The following is a 21,383-nucleotide window of genomic DNA, read 5'->3' as shown; positions in this document are numbered from 1 at the left end:
GGAGGGATGCTAGTTGGTCTCCGTCATGTTTGACTCTTAAAAGGGAACTAGAACTATCTAAAGTTCACACGGCCACCCCTTCCATATATTCCCCTGGGGCATAACTTGCAACCCTTACCCCCAGACTCTGGGGGATTCTGTCCAGCCCAACGGCCATAGTATATGATCTTCGACGATTTTTCAACAAAAGGCTATCTCAAAATTTTTATCGGATGCTTTGCTTTTATGGAAAATAAGACCTAGGGTAGGGACTGCCCCCGATCACTTTGACTCTTAGAAAAGGCTCTAGAATATCTAGTTTTCACTCCAATCAGCCCTATCTAAAGTTTAAACGACTACCCTTTCCACAAAAACCTTATATCCCCTCGCTCTCTTTTGCTGAGGGCTTTGGGGGGATGTCATCCTCAAAGACATAATTTCCATATCTTTGAACTACGCTAAACAAAATGGCTATTTTAAAATTTTGATTATATATGTTTAGGGAATTGATGGGCATGGGGGGGGGGGCTTGTTGCCGACCAATTTCTTTTCACTAATAAAAAAAGCAACACTTTCAATTTCCAATCGAATGATAATTTTTTGAAGTTTTCACGACAAAAGATGGCCATCTAAAAATTTATATCAGATGCATTTTGGGAAAGTACGAAGTAGAGGGGGTATCCACCCTTTGATCACTTTCAGTATTAAAAAAGAACACTAGAATTTCTAATCGCCTATCCAATGAGCCCCCTTCGAAGTTCATGCGAACACCTTTATTATACATACCTTACATGCCCCCAGGGCATAACTTACAACCCTCGCCATGAGGGCACTGGCGGGAGAGGGTTGTCATCTTCAAAGACAGAATTTCCAGGCCTTTCAATTACGTTAAACAAAATGGCTATATCAAAATTTTAATTGGATGTGCTTGGGGAAATGGTGGGCGTGGGAGGAGGGGCTAGTTGCCTTCCAATCACTTTCGAAAATTAAAAAGGGCACTAGCCCTTTCAATTTCCAATCGAATGAGCTCTTTTCGAAATTTCTACGACAACAAATGGCAATCTCAAAAATCAGATACATTTTGGGACAGTACGTGGCGTGGCAGGTCTCCAATCACACTTAATCTTAAAAAAGGCACTAGAATGTCTGATTACTAATCCAATGAGCCCCCTCCAAAGTTTATACGATCACCCTTTTTATATATACCTTATATGTCCCAGGGCATAACTTATAACCCTTGCCCTGAGGGCTCTGGGGGGTTGTTCTCCTCAAAGACATAATTTCCTGACCTTTCAATTATGTTGAACAAAACGACTATCTTAAAATTTTGATCGGATGTGTTTGAGGAAATGGTGAGCGTATTAGGGGGGGGGGGGTAGTTACCTTCCAATCACTTTCGACTATTAAAGAGGGCACTAGCCCTTTTAATTTCCAATCGAATGAGCCTTTTTCGAAGTTTCGACGACAACAAATAGTAATCTCAAAATTTCTATCAGATGTATTTCGGGAAAATACGAGGTGTGTATGTGGGGGTATCCACCCTCCCATCACTCTTGAGTCTGAGAAATAGCACTAAAACTTTTGATTAGTAATCCAGTCAACCCTCCGAAGTTTATTCGACCAGCCTTTCTATACAAATCCCATATACCCCCAGGGTTACATCCCTTGTCATGAAGGCTCTTGGGTGGTTGTCATCCTCAAAACCATAATTCCGGACCTTTCAACCACGATTAACAAAATGGCTCTCTCAAAATTTTGATTGGAGGTGTTTGGGGAAACGGTGGGCGTGGAAGGGGTGTCAGTTACCGTCCAATCACTTTCGACTATTTAAAAGGGCACTAGCCCTTCCAATTTCCAATCGAATGAGTCCTTTTCGAAGTTTCTACAACAACTCCTTTGATACGAAGTGTCCTGATCTAAAACCAAACAGAAATAAATAATACATTGTGCTCACATCGCTCTTTACTTAGGCAGCGCTTTTGCGCTGCCTATCATATTATAAGTATAAATATTTAACGAGTCTGAGATCGTAGGCTTAAGTTTGCTTGAACAGAACATCGACTTATGTTGATAATAGCGCATCCTAAGTGTGTCAAACCATGTACTGACCAAGATGGGCCCAGGTAAGCGCAAAGCCTCTAATCAACTGGAGGTCTAAGAAACTTCTATCAGTCTTCCTCTAAGCCGGCTTTGTTGCTCTCTGTAGACACAAGAAGAAGTTGTTAGTCCTTGTACTGCATTGGTGAACCCATTGGTTTTCTTAAGGCCAGACTAATTTCAGCGATTTAAATAGTGTGAAAATTGCGAAATGAAACGTTGCAACATTAAAGGACAACTATCGTATCAACGTTCTTGCTGGCAAATTCAGATGTCTTGATCTAGACTCGTTATGAGTCTCAGAAGCTCGCTTTCTATGGTTAGGATTGTTGTAATGGGGTGATAGAGAATTTATTTATTCTAGTTGGAAGGATGAGCTATATGGGCAGGGACTAGGGCTCTTAATGAGTAAGGAAGCTTCTGATTTTTCGCTTAGGCTAGGAAGGTGTTAATAGAATAATTTTAGTTGAGCACTTTACCCGTCAAAAAGCGAGCTATGATTCATAGTTGTATATGCCCCTTTAGAATCGATCGACGGACACGGTGTTGGCTCAGACGAATTTCACGTACAGTTACAATAATAATTATCCTTGCTTAATTATGGCTAGACAAAGTTATTGTTATGTTGTTATAACTAGACAATACAGTTTGGTGTAAATACCGGTAAATATCGTCCTATCTTTAGTAAATTTCATATAGGGATAGAAAATAGCAGCGGTAAAAGACTGCTACATTGTTGTAGCTATAGTTATCTTAGCTGTAATCAATACGGTATCAGGTAATAAAATGGCCCATAATTTAACACGGTATCCACATGATAATAAGGTGGACAACCTTATTTATTACGTTATTTTAAGTCAAAAGGTGGCAGGATCAACACAGGGCACTAGGGTATATAGAAGAGCCTTTAAATAAGGATTGCCCGTCTAGTAGTTTCTATAGTTAATTTAAGACATTTAAGAAATGTAACTACCTTCTTGGCAGTTATGACGTTGACAAATTCCAGAATAGAAACCTTATAAGAATAGTTGTATGTGAAACTGGAGAGTTGAACAGGGTTGGAAATAAGGAGGAAAATTAGAAACGGAACTAGGGATATTAGTGAAAACTCTTTAAGCTTGATAGAAGAAAGAAGAGGACTATACAAGAAGTTTTTGAGTGGTATATCTTAAGAGAATAAAATGTAAATTAAAACGATAGGAAATAAAGCCCATTGATAAAATTTCCGAGGATCTAGGAGATGCAGCCAGACGGCATTATAATAAAATATTGTATTAGTATTGTTAAGAAATTAAGGGAATGTAGTCATTCAAGACTTGTCTGTGGGCAACTCTATAGCGTTGCCGATAGCGAAGGGTCTTAAAGCTTCAATGTATTATTTTTTTTTCAGAGGCACTTCATATGAAATGCGTGGTCCTATAAAATTCGGAAGGGGCTCATTTGATAGGAAATCAAAAGTTGTAGTGCCTTTAATGAGTCAAACTGATCCGATTGTTTTTTTCTATCTTTTTGTTTCACAAAAAAAGAGATAGAAATTAAAAGAATAATTTTGGATGATAACATATACGTAATAAAATCATTCGTTATAGCAGTAAAAAAAATAAACCAAAGAGATTTGCAAGATCAACCTTAGAAACAAAAGCTGAAAAAAAAACTGGTTATATTTCCTAGAATGGAAAAATAAGTATATAGCCCGTCTTGTCTCTCTTTCTTAAGCTAAAAAAATGTGGTCATGGCAAAGTACCGAGTCAGGGATTTATCAAAGGTTGCTACCTTAGATGACACAAGATAAGACTTCTCGATCAATCAAATATTTAGAAATAAAAATTTATTTCTAATGAAGAAAAGTCGTCCATGTTCGTTTTGTGTGCCAAGTTGCTGGACAATTGATAACCGTCAAGATAGCAAGGCTAACTGCTTAGACCAATAGCACATAATTTTTTATTGCTGGGAACGGGGATTTTGACAAAAATCGTATCCCCCGAGTTTGACATTCTTGGGAGAAGAAAAGGGCATATACACATACTTCTACCTCTGCACACTAATTTTATCGTCTGGCTATTCAGTCAGATATAATGAATGTTATAAAAACATAATAAATGTTTTATTTCCATGGATTGTAGTACATGTTGCGCTCGTCAACAAGGTGCCTTTTGACGTTTAAGAAAAAAGAATATGGAAAGAAATTGCATTCTCGAGCCATTTTCTTATCTATCTTTGAAACCTCTAACACACTTAAGTAATATATTTTATCGTGAATTTTTTTTTCAAACTCTGTATTTTTGTACTTAGGTGCATCAGTCTCGTATTCTATCCAAACATGAGGCTCACCAAATTGATTTGTCTTTCCTGCCAAATTTTCCTGAAGAGATTTGTGAGGAGCATAAGCTAAGAAAAGAATATTACTGTGAAGAAGATCAGGTGGAGTGCTGCTCAACGTGTGCGATCTCCAATTTACATAGAGATCATGATGTTGCTAGAATTATTGATAAGGTATATTTATTATTTATGTTTAGTTTAAATGCTTAGCGGCTATTTTTGCCAAGTTCATAAAAAACAAACAGCCGAAAAAACAAAAGAACAAAATTTGTCGCCTGTTTTGATTTTGATGCACGGAACAATATATAAGAATATACGGAGATTTGGCAATTGAATTTATGTGATTAATGCATTATCATTGGAAAAAAAAATATTTATGCAAAATTTCAGTTCCATTGGGTCTCGGGTTGAGATATTAATGGGTGAAAATTGATTACAAAGTTGGGTCAACATTTGTTTGTTATCTTTTTCAGACAAAGTTATGAAGAAATGTAAAAATACTACTTAAGCGAAGTTGTTTAAAGGTGAAAAATAGATTTACTTTACCTGCGAAACGCAGCAATCTTTGATCGGCTTTGCTGACAAAGGTTTTTGGTCAACGCTTTTGTTGTGTTTCTTCCCATCGGTTAAACGCGCTGATGTTTTCAATCGCTCAAAACGTTAATATATTATGTTCCAAGATAAATATTTTCTTAAAAAAAAAAAAAAAAAAAAAAAAAAAAAAAAAAAAAAAAAAAAAAAAAATACGTCCCCTAGAGACAGCCTCAAAATTCACTGTAAATGTCTCATATCAGCTTCATTCGCTATTTCCTGACACTCTTATAATGTTTTATGTATGCAAGCTAATACTGTGTCGGTTAGCCTCTTAAGCGGAAGATAGGTAGGGCTCAAGACTTGTGTTTGAACTTGTTAATACAACTTGTAAAACTTGTTATTGTAACATGTTAATGCTTAGCTCATCAAGAGCGATCGGTCAGTGGTGAAGAATAATCTGTCGGTGTTCGGTCTTGGTTCATGTTCTTCCTAAAGGGTAAGTTTCTAATATCATTACTAAGAAAGAAGCAAAGTGTAAGCTTACCTTACCTTAGACCTTTTCCTCTAGGGCTAGGTGTGGCACATAGGGCATCAACAAACCCTCGCCAGACGTCCAGGAGCGGAGCAGCAGCCGTGGCGTCATCCCACTGTGGTTGGAATGACAGCTCAGCACTCTACATATCTCGGTCGTACTGTCATTGGAGGATGTGTTTCGGTCGCCCACTTTTTCGCCCACCCTCGAGTTGCCACTCGTAGACAGTATTCGGAAGACAGTCTCCTGACATTCGGAGGACATGACCAAGATAGGTCGATCTTCTCTGCTTCAGGAGGTCAGTGACTGGTGGTTGACCTGTTTGTCTGCTGACCACTACGTTCTTGACCCTGGCCTTCCACTTTCTTCTGAGGCAGACATTTTCAAATGCTAGGATACATCTTTCCAGCTGGACATTCAGCTTCCAGCATTCCCTTACAGGAGAATGGATATAACGTTGCTATTCAACAAACGGAGCTTTAGACGCAAAGAGTATTTTTTTGCTTCGCCATACTAATTTCAGTTTGTTGGATGCCGATGTTGCTTGTCCAATTCTTCTTTTTATCTTGTTGACTATTCCGCCATTATATTCGATCCAACTTCCAAGATATTTGAACTCCTGGACTTGTTCATTGTTATATTATTTTTGAACCATTTTGAACAAAGTGGCTATCTTAAAATTTTGATTGGGTGCATCTGGAGAAAAGAGGGCGTGGATGGGATCTAGTTGCCCTCTGATCACTCTTGACTCTTAAAAGAAAACCAGAACTCTGAATTTAGAAATTTGAACATCATCTTTCATGCTTTTTGTTCTTTATATCTTCCGTCATATAATAGAAGTGCAGTATTTTCCCACTCATATTGAGACTGTCCTAAGTGAGACTAAGTTATGCAGAAGCATAAAAGGAGGCTATTGACAAGACAAGTAAAACATAGTTTTTCTGCGAATGGTAAATAACTGGTTTAAAACTTAATTTAAGCATAAATTACCTCACACAAATTTTGAACATAAAACAAACAGACACTTTCAATGAACAAATTAAACCTCAAACGATATTAAATCACAACAGGAAATGGAACTGAAGTTAAAAAAAAAAAAACATTAGCATTAATAAACGGAGTGTTGCCGGGGATGTGTAAAAACATGGAGGACGAGAAAGAGTAATATTTTGGCTAAATAAAAAACGCAATCGCTTTAAGAAATCACCACAAAATCTCAGAACATGTGCAAGAACAGTTTTTCAAGTCTATAAGTTACATTGGGCATTACAAAAATGTGTTTGTTACAGAGCTTCAATAAAATTAGAAATACAAGCTTTTTTTGTTGTCTCCTGCACTATGGAGGGCTATAAATTAGGAGAAAGAACCTGTATGAATCATAATACTTTGAAAATATACTTGAAGTGATAAATATGAATGTTTATTCAGCACCATTTTGCTTTGGTTGAAAATTTTGCAATACAAATATATATATATATATATATATATATATATATATATATATATATATATATATATATATATATATATATATATATATATATATATATATATATATATATATATATATATAAATATGTATATAAATGTGTAGTTTTGAGATATTTATATAATTTTGTCTTTGTTTTAGGTTAAAAGTCAACAGGAAGCTGCTTATGATATGTATATATATATATATATATATTGAAATATGTAGTTTTGAGATATTTATGTAATTTTGTCTTCATTTTAGGTTAAGAGTCAACAGGAAGCTGCCTATGATATAGGACTTCAAACTAGAAGTCAGATATGTATGACTCTTTCGGTATGTCCTCTTTGTTTCAGTAATTTTGACAGGCTTATTTTAATAGCATGCACAGAGGTTCACAAAGACAAGAAGTTTTCTGAGGAGGGGAAGGTATTGAAAGTAAAAGTGTTCTTAAGTATATTCTTAATATCTTCATTTATTTGTGTTAGATTTGTACTCAAATCTTGTTGTCCTCCACCAAAGAATTGACCTATGTGCACCGCTACTTATGCAGAGTTTGAAGTTTTCTGTTCAGGAGCAAAACCAATAGTCTTCCTTAGTTCCAATATGTGTATTAGTTTATGTATGATTTTTGTGTAGTTTTCTGATCCTCCTCTAAAGGTTTGGCCGGTGTGTCTTCCCACTATGGTTTGACTGGAGGTCCTACTCAGGACTTTTGGTTGTTACAGGCATAAAAATTAGCCTTTTTAGGTTAGAAAACCGCAATGGTTTTCGATATGTACGTACATGTCTAAATTACAACTTTTGTAAAAGCAACTTATGGATTTGTGAGCCAAAAAAAGAGAATATAAACATTTTTCAAGCGTGAGACCTCTTCCATGTAAAAAAATGTTGATACCCTTAGGGCTTTGGCCGTCATTTTCGAGGGCATCTAGAGTCCGTGCAACCCTCTTCTTTTTTATCTAATGTTCAGTAATTTAAATACTTTTTATTTTGATCCGCCACTGCTTTCGATGATTTTTAAGCTCTTTCAAAATTCCCATAAATTTGTTTTCGCCAGTACTTTTTACTCTTAAGCTTAACATGAACAGTAGTTATCATTCCTGAATCAGTGTACAATAACTACCCTTTCAAATTTAATGTGTATTTTTGAATGTGGTTTTTAATTGTCAGTTGGCGTTGGCTGTGATTTGCTTGTTCCTATGTTGCAGCTATGACTGCAACCGTCATTGAAAAAAAAAAAAAAAAAAAAAAAAAAAAAAAAAAAAAAAAAAAAATCAGGCGAATGTAAAGAGTGCATTTAAAACTAAAAGCTATGAAAAATTATGCCATTTAAGAGGGGACCTAATTGCCCTCTTTTTGTACTATTGCTTAATTTATGCTTATTGGGATTAGGATGAATATGTACAATGCGTTTAATTGGTATAGATAATTGAATTAGAAGTGTGGGGGCATAATAATTGAATTCAGGATTCGAAAGTTATACTCAAATTTCTGTCCTGTTTTTTTTTTCTCGTGCCTGGCTAAAACGTTCGTTTTATGTTTCATGAGGTATTGCCTTTTAGCGTGAAGGAAGGAACCTTTAAGTCGTGAATGGATGAATCCTACTTCTACCCTTTTGCTATAAATAATCCTCAATGAAAGACTAAAGCTGGCGATTCTGCTTTGCAAGTTCCATTGATATAGACTGATACTTTATTTGTGACTGAAGCGGAAACTTGGTATTCCATATCTACAGTAAATATGATTACAAAAGAAAGTCAATGCGCTGAAAGTCTTTGTTATTATACCTAAATATTAAAAAAAACCACCAAGACAAAAAAAATTATAGTGTGTATACAATGTTAAGTTCACCCATATTAAAACACTATATGTCATAGTCCGACTCATATTTCAGAATTATATTATACAAAAGCGTGAACGGAACATGTCATAGGAGAATGGCCTGCCATTTAGGAACTTTCAACTCTAAGCACATCATCTTTGAATCCTTCTACTTTGATTGATTGGAAGGGTTTGTATCAATCAAAAGCTGTGGTAGTAAAGACTATGTTTTTTAACTGAGGACAAATTGTGTAAAAATTAACTTAGTATTGATCGTCTTATCAGAATCGAAGACGTTAAAGAACTATTGGTAACCTCAAAGAGGAGATAATATAAGTTTTCGATATCACCAACTTTGCAAAGTGAAATTCCATTTTTTTTCAGTTTTGTGTAGCAAGTATTTTAGGTAGCTATGACCGGTTATATAAATTTTTAAGTAAGGAGACGGGATGAATTTTGTAGGGGACGTAAGATCATCCTTATTGCGCAAAAAAAATTCATTGTCGAGCTACTCACAGAATAAATTGATTGATTTGGATGGAGTGTTTTAGTTACATTAGATAACCGGAATACTATCCTGGTTACCGAAAGAAAGAAGGCATGTGAAAAACTCGCATATGGTTTTAAATAGATACTCAGAAAGCATGTGGACCTGACAAAGCGGCGTCAGTTGTTTTTTACGAGTCAAAGAAGCAACTTTCCAACCGTCTCATGAACTTCACACTTTTACATATATCCTGGGTGACCAGTTTTAAATGATCATTTTTGCTCATTGATTTGATCATTTGATAAAATTTTTGATCATTTATTGCACTAATTAAAAAAAAGGACGCTGGTTGTATTTATAGTTTTATATGCTATTACAATTTTATTTATACTAAGCTCGGATTTTTTTTGATTTTTTTTAGAAATCTATGGTGACTTCTATTTTAAGCGTATCGCCTTCCAATGGATGCAATAACAGGATTCTTCGCTTTTCATATTATTATTTCAAAATGTAAGTTACTTTCTGAACAGGCCTTGTTACATTTTATTGTAAAGGGAGTTGAGTCTAAGATTCGATATTCAGTAACGCTTTGAAATTCAAAGCTTTCAGTAATGTCCTTCTTTAACTTGCATTGCAAGCACATATCATTTTTTCATATATCGAGTACATCGATTGCATGACAGGCTACATCAATTGCATGATAAACGTTTAAAATTAGGTATTGACATTCTAAAAAAACTGTCGGTTGTATGAACAATTAGTCCATGTACGTGGCAACCTTTATGGATAATCTGGTATCAAATGAAACAAGATATGGACCAAACGAAATGGCTTCTTGAAATCCTTAATAAAGCTATGGTCCACTTTGGTCCAAGATGTCGACCAAGCCAGATATGGACCAAACAAAATGGCTTCGTACACATCCTTGATAAAGGTGGTGCTAATTCTCCAAAGGGTACACGGATAATTCCTTGTTTATAATGAGTTGCACTGAAGCTTTGAGGACGCACCTACTATGCCCATGTGTGGCAGTCACGAACTTTGTATCGTTCGTGATCTATCTTAAGTTTTGTGACAAAATCTCTCTCATCTGTTGTCTCTTGTCTCCGTTATTTAAATTTTTCTTTAATGTATTTTAGCAACTCAGTTCAATCGAGTCAAGTTTAAAGCAGAAAAACACGAAGATAGTAGACCATATCAAAATCGAGTTCCTGAAGTTCGAACGGAAATTACAAATAGTTCTATCCTCTGTCGAAGATATTGTTCAACAAAAACTTGAATTTGAAGCTATCGAATCCAAAAAACTGGTAAGTGTAATATTTGTAAAACTTCATGTAAATCATATGCTTGATTCTTCGGTATCGTACACAAGTCCCTGACAGTTCTGAGAGGTTTTCTAAGTTTTTGATTTGTCTAGATAAATTGTGTAATTAAGTACTTTTCAACTTCTGAAATTCAGCTTGTTGCAATCTTTTTTTTCTGAACTTGATATAAGAAAGTGGTTTCTGCCCCTTAGGAGATGAAGGAAACTGCAAAAACGTAAATTCAAATATTCTGGTCCATTACAAATTACTCCTAAACGTTATTACTTTTTAATACTAAATTATCTCAATTGCATCGTAGTTCAGTAGAAAGTTTAAAGGATTTGTTTTATTTATTTCTATGAAGTTGTATGAATCTAGGAAGAATCTGGGAAGCCGTCGTTCAATCCTCAAAAATTAGGGAAATTTGGTGCAGGAAGGATATAAGGAGTTTCATGGCATTGATTTCATTCGACTGCTTAAAGAGTAACCGTTAGATAATATAATTCAAGAATATCTTATTTATGATTAAGATTTATGTTCTCTTTGAAACTTTTTATTTTGTGACAAGCCTACACTTGAAACATGTACTAAAAGGACAAGTTACTTGTAGGCTATCATTGGATTTGTTAATTTAAGATCTAGCCCATTAACCAAAACTCGATTATGAATGTTACTTAGATTCATTCAAAGGGAATTATTTAAGCCTGTTTGAATTTTTTTTTTCATTTTTGCGTGTGGGTGAATAACCTTTTCAACCAGCCCAAAAAAGCGCAAAGCAATTTTCAAATTTATCTTGGTAAAAGCATAAAACAGAATTTCAGCTATTGAATGATAGTGAAATTGTCATTTCAAAATCTTTTACAGGGTACGTGATTCTTGTTCCAATTGATCAATTAAAAAACTTTTAAATATAATTTCTCAAAGAAAAGTAAGGAATCAAACTTAATTAAAACCAAGCTTAAAATGAACATAAATTACAACCCCCCTCCTCCCTCAACCTTCTTAAAGATTCTAAAAATGAAACTTCAATCTATTCTCGAAGCATTGCAGATATTTTTATAACACGGCAATGTATACTTTTTTTTTTATTTACCTTGCTACTAAGATGTAAATAGGTTCTACTCCACCCCCTCTCCCCTAGTCAAAATTCGAGATCTTCTTGGCCTCCCAACATCCCTTGAAAGTTTCCTCTCGCTGTTCCAAGCTGCTTCTGAGATTTTGTTGATAAATGGTAAATGGAGTATGTCTTTCGATTTAAATAATTTCTTTACTTTGAATAGTCTCTAGTCCCATAGGGGCTTAAAGTCCCAAAACTTCATGTATATTTGAAGCAAATTATGTTTAGCCTTTCTCTGTTCAATTCCTCAAGTTAAATATGAGGCAATCTCTCATGCCTTTCCCATGGTATTTCAGATCTTGTTTACCTTGGATCACAGTGTCTTTTGATTTACCTTGTTACTTCACCGTGAAAACATTGTAAGTCCCATAGTTTCGTATAGTGCAAACACGTTTACGTTGATCGCAGACAAAACATAAATAAAGAATCGGAGATAAGATATATTTAGAAAGTTCAGTTGGCCCAATACTTGAAGACTCAGGTAAACATAGCGTCTTTTGATGCACTCATGAACACCTGCTGTTTCCGGAGTATACCCTTAAGAAACTTCGGGAATTTGTTCTTATAGTGCAAAAAGTTCCTGGTAAATCGTAGACAAAACATATTTAGACGACCAGAGGAAAAATATATCTTGCAGGTTCAATTGACCCAACACTTGCTGAAAGTTTCAACTCGATTTATTTAGAATCCCCAGATATTGCAGATAATTTAAGAACTCATTTACACCTAGTGCCTTTTGATTTACGCAGGAATACGTGTCGTTTTTGGAGTGTACTCTAGCCGGGAATCTGGGGCTATAGTACAAAAAACATTTAGTTTAATCGTAGAACAAACTCATTTTTTGACGTCTTTGAACAAAATGGCTATGCAAACTTTGATCCGATGCCAGGATGGTTATGAGGAAATTGTAGCAGAAAAGGGCATGGAAGGAGGACTGGCTTCCATTCAACCATTTTCAGCTGCTAGAAAGGGTACTAGAAGTTTCAATATCCTGTCGAATGAGCTCCTTCCCAAGTTGCTACGACCATCCTTTCCATATAATGTGGCTGGATACATGGCTCCTTATTTAGACAACGCTATAGCGTTACCTCTGACTGATAACACTAGTCAAGCTCGTTAAGGATAAGTTTTTTTTTCTTTTTTTTTAGGTCGAGTTCTTGGACAAAGAGTGTGAAAAGTTGGAGAACTCCCTGAAGTCGTTAGAATCATGGGTCGAGAAATCACCGACTAATTATGCAGCAGCTTTAGACCATTTGGAAGAGGTTGCTCAGTATAATGACCTGCCTACTTTACTGTCGTCTAAATTCATCGAGAAATCAAGCGATGTTAAGCCTAGTCAGCCATGTCACTCCTCTATAACATCAACTTTGCCTCCAGAATATCAGTAAGTGCCACTTAAGAAACTTTTATTGTCAGTCATTTATTAAAGTTAGATGGGAAATATTTTTAAATAGAGTATATGCATAAACTAGTTAATGGTGTGTTAGAATTATATACCATTCAGAAGAAGAATAAGAAAAAAGGATAAAGAAACACAATAAAAGCCATGACATTCCTGTAAACGAAAAAAAAAAACGATTTGTCTTTCACCTCTCTATTTACTAGTAAACAAAATAGTCCAACTATTTTTATCTACAATTAAATTATAATCTTTTCCTGGTATTTTTGAAGTAACACTCATCATCTAGACTTTAATAATGATTGTCATCGGCATTCCATTGCTTGAAATATCTCTTAATTGTAGAGAAGCTAAAACGGTCGATTCTGTGCCGGGTACATAAAAGTTTGAACTACCACGTTACCGTAACTTCTAAATAAAAACGTGTTTGATGCTTTTGAAACTTGATTCAGCAGGATGTCTTTATGCAACAAATGTAGTCTAAAAAACTGTCATATACAATTTATTTTTGAATTTTCGTGATTTGAGACTTATAAACACCCATGACTCTGATAATTTTCTACTTATCATTATTCTAATTGTTCTGCAAAATACAATTATGCATGATCACGTACTGTTAAAAATTGACGTACCAGGTATGAATCTTCTCTCATGCAAATGTAAATTCTGATAATTCAGTGAATTCAAGTTTAGCCTTCCGTGGGAGGAGCTAAACATGAGATGTTGTCACTTTTAAAGTTATTTCTATCCACTTGTTCAGTATAGCTTATTGAAAGTGATTGTAATTAATTTCGTTCACTGACACCCAAGTAAAACCATTGTCTTTAAAAGAAAATGGCTTGAAGTTTCTATGTTTCTTTGTAGTTTGTATAAATTTATCTTGATTAGAATTTTGAGATCCAAAATATTTTACTAGATAACGGTGCGGTTCAACCTATATTCTAGATTAAGAACTACTATAACAAAGTTTATATTTCATTGCGTTCAGAAAATTTGTACTTATTGGATTTTCAAAGTCGCTTAAAATCTTCATCCTAGCCACAATTCCCGAATACCGAGATATAAGCTTAGGCTATTAACAAAAATTTTTCTTTTTTAAGTATTTTATGTAAAATTATGAACCAGCCGTTTATGGGCAATAAGCGCTAAAAATACTACTAACCTACTAAATCAGCCAATGTTTGTATATAGCATAGGCCTGTATCCAAGCGTTAAAATGAGGAATGACTGGGATGCACTTAAACGACTTCTGAGAGTCCAATAAAGTAAAATTTAGTGACTTTAATGGAGTAAGAAGGTATCATTTTAGTTGTTAGTTCAGAACGGAGATAAATTATAATATTTTGTCGTAGCTTGTTTAAAAGGGAAATCTTTCAACAAGATTACAATTTATGTATATTATTGCGCGTATACGCAGTTTAATTGCATTTATAATTAGCCTCTAATATTTCTGGTGGTTACCATAATAAATATTCTGTTTTTTATGTTACCATATTTTTTAGGGAATATTCTTGTTAAATTAAAAGCTCCAAGTTCTCTTTCTTTTTTTTCCTGTAAATAATGTGTAATTTACAATACTGATGCTATTTCAGTAACTTGCTTCTTTATCTTTCCTTTTTAGACAATTTTATGATGCTTTACAGAATTTCCTTAAGTCAGTAGCTTTTGATATCATTGGGGAGACGCCAAAGCTCATTAGGCCATCTGAACTTGGTGAACATGGACGTTCCAAGCTCCAAAAGCTTATTGAACGACCGACAGTTTCCTTACCAACGAGTTTGCCAACCCGTTCTTTAGTTTCAGCTTCTGAAAGGAGTAGACACAGTACGATACATTTCCTTATGAATTTTTTTCAATTTTTTGTTTTTACCTTTTTTTTTCCCTTACACTTATTAGAATTACACTTATTACACTTCTTAGAATGTGATTGGTGAGAAAAGACATTTGAAAGAACAGACAAGAAAAGATGGTATTTAAAAGATAGGAAAAAGGTAATTCTTTGAAAAACCTTTCTTTTCTGCCACTATAATAGTTTGCACAATAGCGTTGACTTGGTAAAACACAATTTGTCTTATATATTGAGTTTCTTTTTTCTCGACCTCATCATGTAGGAAGGATGATGTTGGAAAGTTTTGGGAAGGGGATCATTTTGTCGTAAATTCTGGACTGAAGTTGCCTCGATCAGATCGAATCAAACCCTCTTTTTGCCCCTAGAGACACATGCAGCTTGGTTTTGTGTCAGAAGAAAATTCCCAGATATTTCTTTCAATCTGACCAGTCAACATATGACTGCCGAACTTATTGCCTACAGTCAGCTAGCCTACATTGTATACACAAAAAAAACATAGGTACATAATTGAAATATTAAAACATTGCCTACTGCGATGAACCAAACTAGCTTGTCAAATAAAATAACGACAATGAATGAAAATGAGTACTTAAGTACACAAACATAATTACATAAGTAAAATGTAAGTAAAATAAGTAAAAGTAAGTAATATAAGCAAAATGAATAAAAATGAGGGCATAGGTAAAAACATAAGTACATTATAAAAAACATACAGAGATGAATCCAACTGCCCTGTCAAATAAAAATGAAAAAAAAAAAAAAAACTAACACATTAACAATACAAATAACACATTAATGTGATGCATTACAAATTTCATTTATTTTTGATCTCAACAAACGCTGGTAAAAAGCTCTTTCTATAACGCTCATATCTTGCATTAGTAGGATTTAAAACCGGAATTTTTGTGCTTTTCATATCAGTGAACGGGGATTTGGAAGGCAATAAGGGACTGGGAGTATACATCGAAAGCGTAGATGTTACGACGTAGATTGTTTCCAAAATTGTTGCAGAGTAAGACGTCGGGCTGCCAAGGTAGGGAGGCGGAATTCCTTGGGGAGGAGAATGTAAGTCACTTTGCCCTGACCGTAAATAATTATCAGGGCTCTCTTCTGGATATTTTCTAGCTTATCGGAATGATCCACCGTAAGACTAAAATGCCACACTGAGAAAGCATACTCGAGCTGTGGACGGATAAAAGATAGATAAAGGCGGAGGATACATGCTTTTGGGAATGAAAATTTAGCAAATAGTTTTAGGAGAGACAGAGATGTACCAGCCTGTTTAACAAAAGAGTAAATGTGGGCCTCAAATTTCTTACTAGACAGTGTGGCCCCTAAGAGTTTAGTTTTTGTTGTAATTATTTCATTAGGTGTTGGTGTTATAAAGAAAACTAAAACTAAAGGAAAACTGTTGGTGATTTAAGAAAATTAAAGGTCATAATATGAGATTTATGGGGGTTCACTTTCATCTTTGATTGGGCATTATTGACCACACACTTCCATCGATAGGCTTATTTGTTAGCAAGACTGTTAATCATTACCAAAAACAGTCAAGGACCTAAAAGCTTAACCCTGCGGAAACCCGTAAAAAATAGGGAGTGAATCAGAATAAACATTTTTATACTTTACAACTTGACTCCTGTTTGACAGAAAAGATGCAATAATATTGACTAGAAAATGTGGTACATTAAATTCATTCAGCAATTTTTCAAATAAAAGATTATGACTAACCAGATCAAAAGCCTTTGAGGATTAAAAGGATATTGAGCCAGGTATCTGGCTCGTCAAGTAATTTATATACAGTATCGAGGAGACTGACCAGGTAACGTTTCGTTGATAAGCCAATCTGCTGCGAAACTCTCGTACAGTTTAGAGAATATTGGTGTTAATGTAATCGGTCGGACTCCATAAAATCCAATCTAACACCTTTATTCTGTATGAGTGTAATGTATCCTTTTTTCCAGCACTTTGGGAATGAACCACTTCTAGTTATTGTATTTAAGATATTTGAAAAAGGTTTTGATAACTTATCAGGAAATGCTTTTACTAAGTCAATTGGGATGTCAAGGGGACGCATTTTCGCCTCAGCATCAACAGACTGTACTACATGGATATCCTGGTCCTGTGCTGGGGGCGGGGAATATTACATGAGAGAGCAGGGAGGCTTTGTACAATAGCGGCAAGGTGTTTATTTAATGAGTTAGCTGTAGTTTCAGGGGGATTAAAGTCAACATTTTTTTTTACTGTTTTACCACTGATTTTCTTGACTGTATTATACCATATTATACCACTCTTTCGGTCGTGCTTTAAAGAGTTCACTTACTCTATTACGGTAATACTGGGCTGAAGCTTTCCGAATCTGCTTTTTTGTAGATTTTCTTAGTAGGTTAGCTTCTTCTGTTTTTCCATGGCGGAACAGTCTTAATTTTTGTCGGATTAAACTTTTCATTTCATCATTTATACACGGCTTATCATTAGAACATCTTTTTCTTTTTGACCTTGGGAAAATGAAGTAAATAATTATTGATAAGTTTTTCTTGGAAAAGTTGGCTTTCTTATTCGAATCGTCGGCAGCAAATACATCTTCCCAACGCTCTTCTGAAAGCCATGTACCAAATTGAGTAGACCACTATCAGTAATTGGTCGATACTTAAATACATCAAATTTATGCCTGCGGATATGATCTTGTATCGGATTTAGCGAAAGCGTAAGATGGTAACTGCCACCAAGTGTGTGGAGGGAATTGGATCTTTGATGGAATTCTTACATGTTTGTACAAATAATGTCAAGGGAAGTGCCACGTTTGGGATATTAAGAATTTGTTTTAAATTAGCTTCCCGACAAAGATGGCTTGTATTTAGTTCATTTCCGTCACCGGTAAGCAGGATCCCAGCATTAGGATGTTTAGATTGGAGGTAATTAAGCGATGCATGGAGTTTTTCCAAGAAATCTTTACGCTGCTCCGATTTTTGGCCGGGTGAATAATAAAACCAACCAACACTGATATTAGTTAATGGGTGTGGTAGAACTTTCGGATTAACTTTAATCCAAATTATTTCGTCATACTCATTTATTCCTGGAACATTTTCCCTTGGCGACAAATTATCACGACAAAAATCATTACCCCCCCCCCACCCTTTTTACCAAGGTAGTGATCATGTGGCGGAGTTTAATAAACTCATTGAAATGAGCTGTCTTCAGAGTATCTAGGTTTTGGGACTGAATCTCGGTTATACAAATTAAATCTGATGCTAACCTATTTGCCGTAATTTTAAGCTCATTAAGTACTTCAAAATTAAGGCTTTCTGCATTAATTAATAACAACCTAGGGAAATGGTAACGTCATTTATTATTCTTATGCTTACTATTATGAGTACCAGAAACACCCATTTTATTTGGCAAACGATTGGAAAAAGAAGTTAGATTGTGAGGAAGTATATGGACACTTTCAGGGGATGGCTGAGGTTTATCATATTTAGTAGGGATGGGGGTACTATGAGTATGCTCAAGATCAATTAGTATAGTAGTAGGGTGACCAGAAGGGGGACCAGGGACTTTGGACTCCCAGCATTAGGAATAGTAGCATCCCTGCACACCATATCACATTGATGATTTGAATGAAGGGGGGGGGGGGTTAAACCTATTGAAAGCGAGGATTAATACTTTGGAGAAAATCAGGAGAAAAGAAACGTCGGGGATACTCTCGAAAAAAAGTCGAGGACTACTGGTTGGTAATGAAAGGGGTAAACTGGTGCTTCTTGTGCCAGCACCAGTTTCCATCGCAATTTCAGTTTTGGTATATTCAATAAAAAATTATGCCTGATTTTTGTCGATTACTTGACTGAAATGACGCCGCCGAAATAGGCCTGGGGAAATTTGTGCACTTGGACTGACCAGGGAACCGACTTGGAAAGCTTAGGCCCAAGGGCACTTGACGGTGACATGGGACCGATGGAGACGTAGCCTGGCCCACGTCCAGGATAGCTTTTCTGTTTTTAGATGAATTTAAATTCTGAATTGCGATGGAAGACCTTGAAGCGTGGGCCAAATTACAAGCACTACCGACACATGATAAATCTGCGCATAAATTAAGATGATCGAAAGAACAAGTACTATTTTTGCAAAATCCTGAGATAAAATACCAACAAACATAATACTGACAAAAAATTTTTTTCCTACAAAAACCACTATCGAAAACCTGTATATAATATTACGCCCTTTATTGGTTAAGGACCTCCGCATAACTTTTTGTTGAACTATTTTCTCGAAAACAATTTGCAGTCCATCTTCATCGATTGAATTTCACGAAACTTAACCTCATCAGTTACAATTAAGTCAGCTAATTTAGCATTTTCCTAAAATTAGTCATCAAGGATCATTCTCACACTGCATGCACTTTTTACGTCACTCAATGACTTACAAATCTGATCGCTGGGGGCTTGTATAGAACTATTCACTTCAGAGCTAAAGGGAGACGTCCGTAATTCCACGGGTGGCACGGGAGAAAGGATTCGCAACTGATTCAAGTTCTGGAGATTATGTATATCAGATTGGAGTGATTCGTGGACATTTCGTAGGGGTAATTGTTTATATTGAATAGCTCAGAGTTGATTCTCAAGAACGGAACATCTGTTAGTTAAAGTTGCGATTTCACTAAAGTGTTCGGAACAATTCGTGCATGGAGTTTTATCCTCACTGCCGAAATTTTGCAGCGGCAGTTACTATAAATGTGAACTCTTTGGAACCAACACCTGAACAGTCAAATGTGATAAGATGTGATAATTGACAGCCTGGACCATCCATTACGACAACACTATTACGGGCAGCTAAAGCAAAGGCAATTACAAAATTGTCTGAAGTAATCGAAATCCAAATCGTCAAAAATGAAAATGAAAGGCAATGCCACACGCGGTTAGAGCACCTGCGACATCAAACATGTGAGCGAGTCAATGTAAATCAACCTGGACAGCCAGAATCAAAACGTTTCAAAATTGAAAATCATAGCGATGATGCTTGGGTTTGGGATTTTGACATGGATAAAGCATCTAATGCCTACCATACCATTGATAAAAAAACAAAGGTTCGGCGATATGTATTTCATAATGACGAAAGACAAGCCGAGGTAAAATGAACTAAACAAGCTGAAAATGATAGCAATTATTATTGGGTTTTGGATTTTGACAAGGATAAGGTGATCAATGCCTATCATACCTTTGAAAATCAAAAACCTGTACTAGATAAATCGTTGGAAGAAAAGTAATTTTTGTCCCACCACCTGAACAATTAAAAGAATCAAAGGTTTGGGGATTTGTCTTCAATAATGACAAAAGAAAAGTTGAGGCAAAAGTTACAGGTCGAATAAAAAAACCTGACCAATCTATATATATGTATATATACATATATATATATATATAAATATATATATATATATATATATATATATATATATATATATATATATATATATATATATATATATATATATATATATATATATATATATATATATATATATATATATATATATATATATATATATATATATATATATATATATATATATATATATATATATATATATATATATATATTTCATCCTGGTCCATCCAGAGCGTATACTACGTATATGCTACAATATACAAAAAAACAAGTTTTTTCAAATGGAAGTAAGGAGCAACATTAAACCTTAAAACGAACAGAAAGTATTACGTATATGAGGGTGGTTATCCCCTCAACACCTCGCTCTTTAAGCTAAAGTTTTTTAGTGCTTCTAAAAAGCTTCTAATTGTTCTAATTAAACGAGCATTGTATTTCAGGAGTCGTTCTTAAAGAATCGGTATAAAATTGAAACTTTAACGAACAGAGCGAGGCGTTGAATAGGGGGCAACCTCTCTCATATACGTAATAATTTCGGTTCGTTTTTAGTTTTAATGTTGCTCCTTACTTTCAGTGAAAAAAAACTTGATTTTTTTTATTTAATTTCCGATAGTTTTTTTAATAATGCCAGGAAATCTGGCCCCACCTCTGAGTAGAAATCCCCCTCCTTACGTAAATATTCACTGTACATTTCAATCCCGGTGAAAATTCACCTTAGACAATTACCCTTAACACCACGCGTAAAATTGAGACCGATAGAGACGTATAAAAATATTTTGTATTGGAATTCTGGCAAACTCCCCTAGTGTAAAATTTCTCCTGACAAGTTCACCACCTGGAAACTTCCCTCCCCATGGGAAATTCCTCCGTGGAAAAAAAACACCAGCAGAAAATCCCCCCTCCCCCTGAAAATGTATGCATACCTACCGGTACGAAATACTGTGCGTAAACAGTAGCCACATTTTATAACTTAAAGACCTTCCCTCCCGGGGCCAGGCGAGTCATGTTATATCCGGAGGCATATTTATTGGGTCTTTCAACTATGGGTGGGAGTCTGGCTGCCATCCGATCTTTTTTGTCACTTAAAAAGGGCACTAG

At 35.2% G+C, this 21,383-nt stretch overlaps 1 protein-coding gene across 3 annotated transcripts in view; it reads left to right on the top strand.

Annotated features, from left to right (window-relative positions):
- Positions 1–21,383, top strand: part of LOC136030231 (uncharacterized) — a 177,828-nt gene that overhangs the window by 46,208 nt on the left and 110,237 nt on the right. For all 3 annotated transcript variants that reach the window (XM_065709048.1, XM_065709047.1, XM_065709049.1), the window contains exons 5-9: positions 4,369–4,569; positions 7,194–7,265; positions 10,380–10,547; positions 12,810–13,045; positions 14,682–14,884. In XM_065709048.1, the coding sequence (XP_065565120.1) occupies positions 4,369–4,569; positions 7,194–7,265; positions 10,380–10,547; positions 12,810–13,045; positions 14,682–14,884 (880 nt within the window). The remainder of the gene's footprint in view (positions 1–4,368; positions 4,570–7,193; positions 7,266–10,379; positions 10,548–12,809; positions 13,046–14,681; positions 14,885–21,383) is intronic.

This window comes from Artemia franciscana, chromosome 8 (assembly GCF_032884065.1).
Source record: "Artemia franciscana chromosome 8, ASM3288406v1, whole genome shotgun sequence".
NCBI lineage: Eukaryota > Metazoa > Arthropoda > Branchiopoda > Anostraca > Artemiidae > Artemia > Artemia franciscana.
The sequence above is the reverse complement of the archived record's forward strand: the minus strand, read 5'-3'. Positions and strand labels throughout refer to the sequence as shown.